Below are 14,498 nucleotides of genomic sequence, written 5' to 3'. Positions count from 1 at the left end.
GTCTGCCCCGCTCATTCGTGCTGGACTTCTGGAGACAGTGGAAGCTCTCAATACCTGTGATTTGCACAATTGTGCAAAGGTTAAATAACATAATTGTGTGGGATGTTTCTGTGTAATTATATGCAAGAGATTATACTAGATGGAATATGAGATACTGTAAAGTATAAAACATACCCAGAATTTACTGTCTAGTCTGATTACAGAATGTTGAAAACATTCTTCAAACAAGCATTTAATTTGCCTACAAAAAAAGACTTAAAAGTAGGGGCTGTCCGTGGGACTGTCAATGTTTTTACTAGATAAACTAAAAGATTTTACATTTAATCTTTCTCTCTCTCTCTCTCCTACCAGATAATTTTCAGGATCAAATGAAAAGGGAACTAGCCTACCGAGAAGAAATGGTGCAACAGTTACAAATCGTAAGATGCATTTCTACTTAAAAATAAATGCAACTTGATTGGTTTGTTTTCAGACTACTCAATATGTATGAAACTGTTCGTGTTTTCGCATGAAATCCTTTGGTCCACTTACCTCTCAGCTGGCTTAGATGCTAATTACCAAGAGATTTACTTAGACACAGGATAAACAGATGTGGCAGTATGTTTCCTCTAAATGTAACTACCTCCCATGTGTTAATAGACAGATGTGTAAATTATCTCTGGGTAAACCAAAGGTACTTGCATTTTCTTCCATTGTGCAAACTTCCAAACACAATGCTGGGCTATACTAGGAGCTCCGTGAAAGGCAACTGTCTTCCATCCTCTCCTCCATTCACTACCCACACCTGAGACAGGCCCTCTACTACCAATAAAACACAATTAATTAGCACAATTAATCAATGAAACTCACTTGAAGGATGATGAAACAAATGATTTCCAAATGAAACGTATTACTCTACCCTAATCATTTCTAAAAAAGATCTAAGATCTAGTCATATGGAAAAAACAGGAAGATGTCTGATAAGTAAATGCAGTGGTTTTGTTTTGGGTTTTTGTTTGCTTTCTGAATATCTTGCCCTTTGTCACCATGTAGATACAGCTAGTATTATTCATTAGGGCTTTTAAAGCAGTCTCCCAAGCTTCCTTACTATCATGAGTACAATGAGGAAAATTATTTCTGCTTAATATTTATAAGGTATTTTTAATCACCTGGATAAAGACACATATTGATTCTTAGTGATATTGCCAGCATAATTATTATCCTTCAGGTTGCCTGACATTTCTGTACTGATCCGTGCTGCCTTTCAGCCGTAAGCGTGGGTCCATGCGTATGTGCCTGTCTTGTCTACAGAGCCAGATATTTGTCAGGATTATTTAAGAAAGGTAGTTATTAATGTTTCCATTCTTCATTGGACAAATCATGCAGTGTTAGTGGAGATTCCTAAGAGTCATTTTTGAAGCAATCGGTTTTCCTTGATCTAGCTCAAGTGCTCGTTAACAACTCTCAGTTCTGAAAACCACTACATAAGATGCGGCTTAAACAAGATTTTCTTCTCATGTTGGTTTTGTTTGCACCTAAATTTACTGGGGAACAGAGGATTTTCATATTGATATAATAACAAATTCCCATTCTTAGCTTTTGATTCCTTGATAAGAGCTATAATTACTTGCTGTGAATATATTTATTGTTTTCTCTGTTTAAAGGAAAATTTTAAATAAAAGATTCAATGTAGAGGAATATAACATTTTAAGACCTTCCTTATTTTATACAAGACATCATTTTCAGGGTTTTTTTATTATTTTGTTTGTTTGTTTGTTTTTCTTTGTTTTTTGTTTTTTGGGGTTTTTTTGAGACTCTGCTGCACAGGCTGGAGTGCAGTGGTGCAATCACAGCTAACTGCAGCCTCAAACTCCTGAGCTCCAGCAATCCTCCCTCCTCAGCCTCCCAAGTAGCTGGAACTGCAGGTGTGCATCACCATGCCTGACTAATTTTTTAATTTTTTGTACAGACAGGGTCTTTCTGTGTTGCCCAGGCTGGTCTTAAACTCCTAGCCTCCAGTAATCCTCCCACCTGGGCCTCCTAAAGTGCTAAGATTACAGGCATAAATCACTGCACCTGGCCATTTTCAGACTCTTAAAAGAAAAAAAATTGCCACAGGTGCAACAAAAAAAAATGTGATTTCAGGGGGTAGTGGTAAGTATAGCAAAATGGGCACTAGGAAGGGAAGCAGTATTTCTCTTAGTGCCCCTCTTTAAGGCCAGTTATATAAGCTTACTGTCTTAATTTTCTTCAGCATTTGGTTTTTTTAGTAAAAGAGGACATTATATAGCATCTGTGTAATAAGCAGGTAGGATTGATAGAGGAAAAAACATCTCATGTCTTTTGAGATACTTGGTACACAGAAGATAAAAATTGGTATTACTAAATTATTTTATTGTACTGTATTATAAAATATTTTATCACGTATATTCAGTATCTAGACAAATGTTGTTAATTCACATTCCTATAGATAGTAAACTATTCCTGGTAGCAAATTAAATAGTTTGGGAGAAGCTGGAATTTCCCACCCCTGTCCCCCTGCCCTTGTAGGTACCGTATAATTCCTGACATACACAAAAGTACATCCAAGGTAACAACATGAAAATTGGTGAAATCGACATGATCTGTCCCTCCTGCTTCTTCCCTTTTGTGTGTCCCCTACCATTAGATGCCCAGGGTTTTCATGCTGACTACAGTACTTACCACAGTGTACAGCGTCAAACAGCTGTCTGTAAACATTTGTTGAATGAATCACCACCCGTAATGACCCTGACCCAGCTGTGATACTCTCATACAGCAGTCCTCTTAATTCTTTTCCAGATTTCCCTGGCTTGGTCCTGGTTTCCCCCAATGTTATTTTACACTAAGCAAATACTACTCCCACAACTCCTAAAGAAAGGAATACCAGCAAAACTGGGGGAGCTTCTGTATTATTGCGCTGTTTGCACCTAACAGACATGAGCTTTAATGTCTGAAACTTGGGATTAAGACCCATCCCATATAGTTCAGTGTCAGTTCCTCAACCAAAAGGAATGGCTATAAGGTTTAACCTAGTGCCCTGGTAGGGATATTATAAGGTGCAAGTGAATAATAAACACCAAATATACATAAAAGCCATAAAATGCTATGTCAATGGAAGTAATCAATTTAATGGTGTGGACCTTCTCAAAGTATTACCTACAAGAGTGGAGCTATTCAAGCCCTAGTGGCTATAGATACACTTTTGTGCAGGAAGGACCCATGTTTGCATGACACTATTTGCTTTAGAATCGAGATTGCAGTTTCAATGTAACTTGAACAGAAATGTATCTAATTCCTTATTCAGCTTGATGTATTTGTCAAAGTACCTGGGGGAAAATGTCTTTAGAAAATTCTATCTAAAGATTATCAAGAAATTGCAAAGTATCACAATTACTGGTGTTCTGAATATTTTAGTTGAATGATATTATTCATCAGTCAGTATGGTTGCATGCTTTGCTTCCTGAAAATAGAACAATGCACTCAAAATTATTTTACATTTAAAGTTTACAGAGCACATATTATGGAATAGGCTTTTTTCCTTGAGATGACATAAAAACCCACTCTATCTTGCAGTCATGGAGAATTCAAATATATTAAAACCATCATATTTTGTAATGATTCCCAAAGACCCACAATGCATTTATTCTATGTTGTTAAAAAGTGTTTCTATTCAAAAAACTTATATCGAAAGCGTCTTGGGTATCATTGCCATAGAAAGAAAACTTATGAATTTCTTTGGCTCCTGCATTTTTAGATTCTCTGTTGACTGTCATTTCTGCACCATTGCTTCTTTTTCCCGTGTTAAACGTAAAGTTGCAATGACTACAGAGTCAAATGATTGACTCTCTTTGTGTCTTTATAAATGAATGTGCATTTATCTCAATGTGAGATTGAAAGTATGTGAGGAATTATTTAACATGGCTTTAAGCTACCTTTAAAAAAAAAACTCAACATTTGAGTTTCATGGTATTTAACATGGTTTGTATTAAAGTCCCCCAGCCCTGCCCTGGGTTTTCAAGTGCTTATAGCATTTTTATGACTAAGCCACATCTAGTTATGCAAAACAAAGAAATATATTCCTATCACTATGAACCAAATACAAACGTTTTTAAATTTAGCATGTTTATAAAAATGTAAATATTTAGTGTAATAAAGGGTAAAGGATTTCTCATTCACAAATGAATTGTCATTCTAGGAAAAATTTATTCAATGTTAAAAGCAAAACTTATCAGTCCTTAGGATTAAGAAGCTGACTGAATATTTTTTTTCAGTGAATAACCTTTTGATTAAAGTTTTTCCAAGGACTGGAATATAATATCTTAGAACATGATGCCTTGTTGATGTGATGATGCCTTGATAACCTTTTTCTTTCATTACCAATTTGGCAATAATTTATAAGCAAGTACATCTGTGTATAAGCTACTACTGTAGATTTGAAGACACCGCCCTTTTATTTTTTAGTCATAGTTCTTGAAGGACATCGTGACGCTGCAACACAGAGCACTTGATAAATGGCTAGACCCAGATTCGCCTTCTTTGAGATTGTCAGATCGCTACCAGGAGACATGTTGATTGGGAAAATGTGCTAGTCTTGAAGTGCCCTCTGCTGTTTTTCCATAATGCTGCAGGCATACGCGGCTAGGGGAAACCGGTCTCAAAGTTCTTCATTAAAAGCCTCAATTAAAATAATGCTCAATCAATAGATTAAGGACTAATGTTTTGTTCACTGTGGACTTGTAAAACAGCAGTTTACAACTTCCTGATGGTGGGAGTGCAGTGCATCTTCACAGAGAAAGGAGCGAGAGGTAGTTATCTTTGCTGAAGGAGTGCTTGCTCTTTGGCAAGGACACAGCTCTTCAGTAAGATGGTCTTTTCTTGGAGGTTCTCCAGTATTCATTAGGATGGGAACTTGCGCAGATTTTTACTGTATCAACCTAGAGAGTTTGTAAAAATATGTCTTACATCTTTTTTTTTTAAAGGTAGATAGAACCGTTACTGTTTTGCATTATATTTTAAGAAGATCCCTGTACCACAAGATTTTGATTCTGTATCTAAATATGCATCAAAAGGAGGTCCTTGCAAGTCAGGATTTAGTGTAAGCCTGAACTTCTGTGGAAGCTGCCTTAAAATTCTCTAGTAGTAGACAGACTTTGGCTACTGTGTGTCTGTTTCCAATTATTGATCTGCTGTGCATCTTGACAGAGCTGTGTGTCCATTTCCAATTATTGATCTGCTGTGCACCTTGACAGTGCAATCTGTTGTTCTTTAGTTATGTAGCCTTCTTCTTCTCATCGTTCTCCTTTTGAGATGTCGACTGACCTGAATGTGTGAGCTCAGGTTAACTCTCTTGGCACAAACTAGAAAGTTACTTTTTTCTTTCCCTTCTTTCTTTCTTTTTTTTTTTTAACCCCAGTTCTTTTGATCTGCTATAACCAAGTAAGTAATTTAAAGTTACATAATACTTAAAATTTTTTTCTCCATGCCAATCTCAGCAATTTCCAAACTGGTCAAAATGAAAAAAAAAAGCTTTTGTAAGTCCTATTGTAGGAGATTTGCATGTAATAACTACTTTAAATCAAGCCTCTAAAATCCTGACCTTCTGAGTTGCAGAGAATTTGCTGAGATGTCTGCAAGTCCGATGTTGCATTTTATGAAATCTGAAGCACCATCAATTGTAAGAGGCACCATTACTTGATGAATCACAAAGAAAAAAGGTTTCAACTATAATTCTAAGATACCATCAATTATAATACATCTTATTTCAGAAATGTTAAAATGTGAGGGGAGAAAGTGCATCTTGGAATCAATGAAATACTGTAGTTTTCATGATCAACTGGCCATGCTACTATAATCTTTCTTTACCATTCTGAGTAAAATATGTGATTCTCAGGTCACTACTTTTTGCTTTTTATCTTTGTTGTTTTTTGGCTTTTATTTCGTTTTAATGAAATACATTTTAAAAATCAACATTCTAGTGGAAATAATTCTTCACCCCAGTTTAAATTCCAATCTGGATCCTTGGGATTCATATGTGCTTATTTGGAAATGTCCTTTTTCTCCTTTCTTTTCCTTCTCAACTTCCTACCTCAATGAAATGCTGTGTTTCTGCTTTTGAAAAAAAAGAAAGAAGGCATTTTAACTTAGCTCTGAAAGTAAAAGCCTTCAGGTGTGTTTCTTTGGATTAAGATGAGTAGTTTACTCCTTTAACGAGATGGCCCATGGTGATTTAACTTCTCTCTCCTAGTGGCTGGCATAGAATAGACACTTGCTAAATCTTTGTGGTGTCTAATCTTGATGGTGAGGACTTGTTTTAAATGTGAGAATGGCACAAACACATTTTATTGGTAACTGCTTGTGCCCAAAAGTTTACACTGTTTGTTATCCTAACTAATAGAATTCCATTCCAGGCTCTGTTGTGTCATGCATCTAGAGGGGTGATCCATATGCTTTGGCACATTGCAGCATACACCATAATGGAAAACCAAGATTCAAAGGGGTCTCTGTTAATAGCGGGTGTAGCATAACCTAGAGTGAAAAGAAGAGGTAACTGGAGTAGGTCCCTGTGTAGTTGTCCTTGTCATAGTTATCTAGCTGATCTCAGCCCACATCCTAAAATACAAGATTAGGACACTGAACTTTTAATGTTACTATATGAATCATTAATTTCAATGCTGCTATCTGTGCCTTTTATCAGTTATGTGCCTCTCTGATATGTATATGTTGTAGTTGTATATCAAAATAGTGAGAGAGTTATTTTATTCTTATCCTTTTTATCCTGTTAAAAAGACTGTTTGTTCAACTGACTGATTATTGCAGTAAAATGGTCCAGCTCTTTTTAGCCACTAGCATCATTGTAGATTTATAACTCTTTTTCATTAATAATAAAGGTTCACATGTGTGTACTGGTGGATCATGAGAGAAAAACACACATTATACTGGCAATGTGGGGGAAAATATATATATATATATATATATATATATATATATATATATATATATATATAAAACATTGCCTAATTGAATGAAAGTAATTTTATTTCCCTCACTGCTTTTACTTAACAGCCATATTTCATGTTACATTATAAAGGGTGAATATTTCTTTACATGTAGAATAGACTCAAGTCTTTAGAGCTCCGAGTTTAGCCTTGTAATGATGAAGGTAGGTAACATAAGGATAGAGCACCTTAACGGGGGTCAGTGAAGAGGCAAATCTAAATAATACATTAAGTCCAGTTTCAACCACTGAAATTTTCTAATGAAAAGTAGCATACCAACTGTGATCAGCTTTTATTCAAAACTTCAAGACTACTTTTCAAGTTTATCCAGGTAGAATTCTCCAGGTCATATTTTCCATTCAGTGCAGTTATTTCTGATGCTTCTGTGTGTGTGTGTGTGTGAGAGAGAGAGAGAGGGTCTTGCTCTGTCACCCAGGTTGGAGTTCAGTGGTGCAATCACGGCTCACTGTAGCCTCAACCTTCTGGCTCAAGCGATCTTCCCACCTCAGTTTCCCAAGTAGCAAGTGTGTGCCACCACACTTGGCTAATTTTTAAATTTTTTGTAGGGACAGAGCCTCCCTATGTTGCCCAAGCTGGTCTTGAACTCCTAGGCTCAAGCGATCCTCCCACCTCAGCCTCCCAAAGTGCTGAGATTACAGGTGTATGCCATCTCACTCAGCCTCTGATGCATCTTATCAGTTATTGGGAATCTAACCAGAGTAATAGTTTGGACTTAGTCTTAGTTGTGATTTATAAGGATAGCTTATGTTTTAAAGAAATTACATCCATTATAAAGAAATTATTCTAATAAAGTGAACAATTACATTAAACTAGTTTATAAGCACATTCTTGTTTTATGATCTTGAACATACAACATTATACTTCAGTTTTTGTATCTAAATAAAATAGGATACCATATTCTTAAAGGCAAATTTTTTAAAAACTTTAAAAAGGTAAATATCACATGTTAACCTCAGAGACTAGCTATAGCAGCAATCCAGTGTGATCACCTGTTCTGTCCTCACTGTACTTATTGATAGGCCTTAAGGATGCTCTACCCCAGAAGCCTCATACTGCTGAGAAGATGGAGACCTGCTTTTTTCAGGGAGGATCTATTGGCACTCAAATTGTTAGGCATGATGAAGGGTCTCCATTACACATCTGTCTCCAAATCCAGCTTACCTGGATGATGTTGCTTGTTTTTATCTTACAGATCCCCTATGCAGCAAGCTTGATCAGGAAAGAAAAGCTTGGCGCTCATCTCAGCAAAAGCTAAAAGGTAAGATCACCAGAGGAAAGAGATTTTCTTAACTCTCTGCATTGTTGTATGCTTGAACACATTCTTTATTGATGTGTTTGAAATAGCCCAAGGGACTGGTAAAGTTGCATCCTGTGTTTGAGTCAATATGCCAATAAACTTCATTATGTCCGGGAATGGGATTTCCTAAATCAATGGGCGAGTACATCTTATAAATTCCATGGAAAATTCCTATAACTAAAAATTCTGTATTCAGTCTGCAAAAGTGATCTTCTTTCCGTTTTAAGGCTCTGCTCTTTAGGGCTCTGACACCCCAAGTACTGTCCCAAGGAAATAGAAGCATCAACAGTCATCTTCAGGGTATCTCATCTTCTCTGTCTCTCCTTTGCTTCCAAAAAGTCTGCTTGAAATCTGACTTTCAGAGAGTTACCGCAGGTGGTGATACAGTGGTGATATGAGCAACTGGGGACAATACAGACCTTTGAGACCTTCGGCTCCAGGAATAGAAACTCATCATTTCCCTAAACCAATAATAGTTTCTCTGCAGCTGAAGCCAGGTTCAAGGTCATATCAGTTTAAAAGAAAATGGAAAAGACAATTAGCTTGGACTCTTAAGGAAAAGCAGACAGTGAAAATTCAATGGCTCTACTCAGAACATGCCTAAACATTTGAAAATCAACTTTTTGAGCCTATGGAAGAAGACATGTAATTATTAGAATTGTGGGAATGCAAAAACTGGGATATAGTTTCTGTAAGAATATAGTGGGATGACCTAACAACTAGGATTGCTAAATCGGAAAAAAACCTCAGATGCCAAAAGTAGCATTTGTTAGTGCTCATGGCCAGCTAGGACCACAGCCATTTATCAGTTTGATGCATTCCCAACAGAATGGCTCTTCTCACTCTTCCCTTCTTGAGCATATTTTCAACTCAATAGAATTTGCTGGCAAAAAAAAAAAAAAACTGTACAGTTTCCTGGTTCCTTTTGTTCTTTCACCTCTCTTCTGCGTATCACAAATTTCCTCTATCGGGCTTAAATGACAACTTTTCTTGCCATTATCTTTATTCGTGGTGGTCTTCAGTATTTGTCTTAAATAATAATCATAATGGTACATTTCATCAGGTGTTCAAAACCTTTCCAAGTCTTTCATTCATGTGCTTTTCCTTAATTTTACACATGGGGAACTGAGATTTACAGATAAGAGATGCGATATTTTGTGTTCGTGTTGCAAAGCCAAGAAGAGATTCTGGGGGACTCTGACTGTAGATCCAGTGCCTGCTGCTTCCTAATGTATGCACTTATTCTTTGTGAGCAGACGATTCTGCAACAGAGGTGCTCAGATAGAAAGTCATTCTGTTTCCATCTCTGTGAAGTTATTCACAAATGCACCTATGAGTTTGGCTCTGTTCTATATATTGAAGTATTTTATTTAAGTCTGAAGTTGACTTTGGACAATTTCTTTCTCAGTATAGTAGACCAGGTTTGCACCAGCAGTGTGAAATGAAAATTTTAGAACATTTAGGTTCCAGTGAATTTTAACTAATATCAAGATAATTAAGGCAAGAATGGTCCAAATTAATTCTGATAAACTCCATATGTATAATAGTTAAAAATGTCAAACTAATTTTCTTTCAAGAGAAAATATTAGAATGTTTTTAAAAATAACCATCTTATTCAAAGTCTATAAATCATAAAGTCATACAAATTATGAAGTTTACAAATCAAAACTCAGTGAATTGCACTCGCCCAGGAATACACACGCACACAATGAAATCAAAAACAAAAAGGAAACTCAGTGAATGTTCACGATGAGCTAACTTAGCTATCCAGCCCCTGATAAAAATCTTGTGCTCCTGTCCAGTTTCTCCCACTCGCTACCACCAACAATGGTAAATTTTTTGAACTTGCCTGTTTTTGAACTTTATGTAAATGACATTGCATAGAATATTCTCTTGTGTCTGGCTTCCTTTACTCAGCACTGTGAGATTTATCCATTAGAATTGGGTTTTTGTTGTTTGTTTTGATACAAGGTCTCACTATTCTGCCCAGACTGGAGTTGCAGTGATGTGGTTACAGCTCATTACAGCCTTGACCTCCCTGGCTCAAGTCATCCTCCTATCTCAGCATACCGGCATGCATGCCACCATGCCCAGCAATTTTTTTTTATTATTTTGTAAAGACAAGGTCTCCCTGTGTTTCCCAGGCTGGTCTCAAACTACTGGACTCAAGCAATCCTCCTGCCTTGGTTTCCCAAAGCGCTGAGATTACAGCCATGCCCAGCCTTAGAATGCGGTTTGATTTATACTTAAGAGTGTCAGTAAACTCTCTTTGTACTCCTTATACTTCCCCAACCCATTGTCCCTGTTTGTCAGACCTGAGCCCATCTTGCACGTACAAGTTAAGACTCACTGCCCAGAAAACCACACCTCTGATAGTGACCTAGCATATGGCTAGGTGGGGAAAAAAAAAAAAAAAGATTGATTTGTGTTTAGTAACTAATGCTTCCTCCATGCTGATTTTGTTTCCTTCCATCCTTGCAGACAACAGGGATTTCTCTAAGTAGACCCTGGTGCTTTCAGAAGATTAGTGGTTACTTAAATGCTTAGCTAAATCAGCCAAGCAGTGAATCACGACCATATTGTTAGAGGCAGTCTCTGATTCTCAACATGCCAAGCCTGCAAGGAGTTACCCCAAGAGAGATTACAAAATAAAAATCATTACACCAAGGTGGAGAGACACATTCTGTCTTGTAGAGTGACCACAGGTTTCCAAATTAGGGACTGATGCATTAATGTCTTATGCAAGAGTGACTCTTAAGGTAGTATGCTGTGTTCTTGCCACCCAGTGGATTCCAATATGACTATTAAGAGGAGGAAGCTTTTCAAAACCACAGGCAATCCACTTAATAAGTTGAGTGAGTACTGCCACCATATCACTGATCTGCAGATTTTTTTTTGTCCTACATTAGAACATAAGAAATTCCATGTTGAGTCAAAATAAAGATCTACCAACGCCAATATAATTTAAGAGCAAAATTGTTGTTCTTAATGATATCAACCTCAAAATTTAGGCGTATACACTGAATACTCTTAGCTTTCCCTTGATAATGCCTTAAAGATCCATTACCCATGGATTTATCTCACCTTTCTTCAATCTAAGCATAGTCCCCTTTGGGGCAATGAATTCCATTTGTTTAGCTACCAGCTGTTAAAGTGTAGTTTATTTTATTTACCTTCAAACTACCTCCTAAAACAAGCCCTATTAGATTAGACATTGTACCACTCTTCGTATTTGTCTCATTATGAGCTCATGAGTACAATGGAAAGGATTTGAAAAATACTTCAAGATGTTGCAGGCATTATCCTTTCTTCTGGGCCTGTTTTAACACCAGAATTATTCCCGATGGCCTTCCTTAACATCTAGTTATTTCTGTGACCCACTTCCTGCACAGATAACCCAGTGTAATCCATGTGAAATCGGCTCCCAAATAAAATGATATGGTAACACTAATTTAATTATTACTTTACATTCATTTTCTTCCAAACACATTTAAACATTTTGCAAATATCATTTGTGTAACTGGTTGAAACACCCACGCCTTTCACAGACAAGAATTAAACTATTTTACATAAGTAGGAAGCAAATCAGGGAACTGTCTCATTCATAGTCATGCAGAAACTCATTGGCCAAACTGGAAATGATAATAATAATAATCTATTGAGCACTAACTATGCCAGATACTGGCTAAATACTTGCTGTGTTATCCTTACAATGCTGTAAGGTAGATCCTATTATTACTCCCATTTGATACTTAGAAACTGAGGCTTGGGGGAGCCACATAGTTCCTAAGGACAGATACAGGATTCAGCCCAGGTCTATTTGACCCTAACGCTGTCTCCCTGCCTTCCTTGGGTCCTTGGGCTAGTGGTGAGGGAGCCTGAGTGTCAGATCTGATGCTATCTCCCTGTGTTATTTTGAGTAACATCATTTGATCTCTTTGAGTCTCACTCTTATCTATAAAATGTGGATGGCCAAACCTGATCAAAATCTCTACTAGCTCTAAAATTTCGGCTGTCACTTTTGTGTGCCAATTTTCTACCATGTTCTCTCTCTTTTCCCAGAAAGGGGCCACTTTCATGAAAGCCAGCTCAAGACCACATGTAACACCCAAGGGCATGACCCGCCTATTTTTCCTTATGTCTGTGTTTCCTTCATCACTAATTGCTACACTGCATCTTTCTGGAGAGTCTGGAATATTATCATTTTTTTGGTATTTTAATTATATCTACCTCTTTGGTAAACTCTTATTTTTGTTTTGCTTCTGGAATAATTACTACAAAAGTTACAACAAGAAGACTCTTCAAAAAAAGGATGTTGGATTTTAGTTGAACATTCTATTTTTGTATAGATAAAGAGCGGGAGTGGGACATTCATTTCTCTCATCTTTAGTCAGACATAAGAGATTCTTTTAAGACTCTCCCTAGAGAATAATGGTGCGCCCCGCTGTTCTAAAGACTTTATGTTGACTATCTTATTTAATCTTTGGAACAACCCTTGAGGTAAGCACTACTGATTTCACCCCTCTACAGCTGAGAAGGCTGAAGAGCCAAGAGATGAGTAAGTTGGTCTGTGGTCTCACTGCTAGGAAGTGGCAGGATTTGAGCCAGGCTGGCTGGCTCTGCATTCCATACTTTGTCTGCTTCCTCTGGTTTTAACCTAAAATCGTGGCCTAATTCACATCTTCTGTAACCAGTTATGAATATGCAGTTAATAACCAATCCAATTATTTTACTGATTTTGAATCATAAAACCTCCACTTATACTTCTATATTGCCCTGATACCCCACAACAAGAAAAATCAACATAACTTGGGCCATCCAATCAAAACCAGCAGAGCACCAGAGCATGAAATTCTGTCTGCCCCTTTCATTGCAGCCTGCTTTTGTCTTTGCCCAACAACAAACCCCAGCTTCTAAATCCAGCTAAATGGCTGTAGTGTAAAAAAGGCACAGCAAACCAGCACACTCTCATTTAATATTTCTGCTTTGGGTTGATGTCATCAGAGATATATAACCTGTGGTAGCAGACACTTTCCTTCTCCTAAGGAGGGTATACGAAATATTACTTTAAATGTTTTTAAATTATCAGTTATATTATGCTCAGCTTTTCATTCTGTGCTTTTGTCTTATCTCAGGTGCACAGAACTACTTACTCTTGTTCTCTTGTAAGATAAAGCCTGCCATGGAGCACTTCTGACCCGAATTAAAGACTGCAAATCGAAAGGGCTTGGGAATTAAATACAAACTCAGGTTCAGGAGAACCTAAGGACAAGTGACCTCAAACAGCATGGACAACCATGTAAAATAGACTGTAGCAGCCATTCATTAGTTGGGGGAGGGGGGAAGCCAATCAGAGCAGTCAGTGCTTGTCGCATCTTTTGGTAGAACCAAAGTTCGAGTCTTTGTGTTTTTAAAGGACAGCTGAACCCAGAGCCGGGGAAGTGCTGTTAGCCAACTGGGACGGGAAATCCACGGATGGTCTCAGGCAGTCTCAATGCTCCACACATGGAGAAAGCAACTCTACAAAACTGTCTTTTCCTTTTGAAGAAGTGATTCTTGGTGGAATGAAAACACAAGACCTGTCCTGGGAGCGTTTCAATGGATGGGAAGGCATTAGCCGTACAAACCTGCTTTTCATAGCAAACTGGACAGAATTACATGTGGCCCCTTCCTCTCTGTACTTTGCCTGCTGTATGAATGAAGACTGTATTCCTCTGGAAATATTTTACAGTTTAATATTGAGTGTAATTAAGAATATAATCATGCTATCAAAAATGGTATTTAACTCTGTTGTAGTTTCTTTAACATTCATGTGGATAAAAAAGTCTATAATAAAAAAGCTATGAAGTAATAGTTGTGTTCATGTAGTTACATGCACATTTGCTTGGGGACAACTAAGAAATTCATACTTTTAAGAATTATTTTGGTATAAAAATGTTTGAATAAATTATTTTTGAAAACAGAATTCCTTCAAAAATGATTATTAAAGGCAAGCCAAGCCTTTGGTCATTATCAGCATCTGGACACCTCCCCCATTGTTTTAGGATCTTTGTATCAGTAAAGGAATGTTCTAAATTCCTGCTAGGTCTTCCAATAGTGTTGCTGATAGAGCCCTCTCTAGGCCTTCCTACTTACTGTGATGTTAAATCCAAGTCTATGAGATCATATTATGCCCCAAAGTCTGC

At 37.2% G+C, this 14,498-nt stretch overlaps 1 protein-coding gene across 2 annotated transcripts in view; it reads left to right on the top strand.

The window, feature by feature from the left end:
- The window catches only part of SKOR2 (SKI family transcriptional corepressor 2), a 46,109-nt gene extending 31,836 nt beyond the window's left edge, over positions 1–14,273 (top strand). Inside the window, exons 7-10 of one of the 2 annotated variants that reach the window (XR_004733020.3) lie at positions 352–419; positions 8,209–8,274; positions 13,449–13,612; positions 13,730–14,273. Coding sequence is in view for 1 of the 2 variants with exons in the window: in XM_035270979.3 (XP_035126870.3) it covers positions 352–419; positions 8,209–8,271 (131 nt within the window). In the remaining variant the exon portion in view is untranslated. Of the gene's footprint in view, positions 1–351; positions 420–8,208; positions 8,275–13,448 lie in introns of both variants that reach the window. The other variant, XM_035270979.3, reaches the window with a different exon arrangement.
- Positions 14,274–14,498: the final 225 nt, after the last annotated feature.

The sequence above is a fragment of the Callithrix jacchus genome, chromosome 13 (genome assembly GCF_049354715.1).
Source record: "Callithrix jacchus isolate 240 chromosome 13, calJac240_pri, whole genome shotgun sequence".
Classification (NCBI taxonomy): domain Eukaryota; kingdom Metazoa; phylum Chordata; class Mammalia; order Primates; family Cebidae; genus Callithrix; species Callithrix jacchus.
The sequence above is the reverse complement of the archived record's forward strand: the minus strand, read 5'-3'. Positions and strand labels throughout refer to the sequence as shown.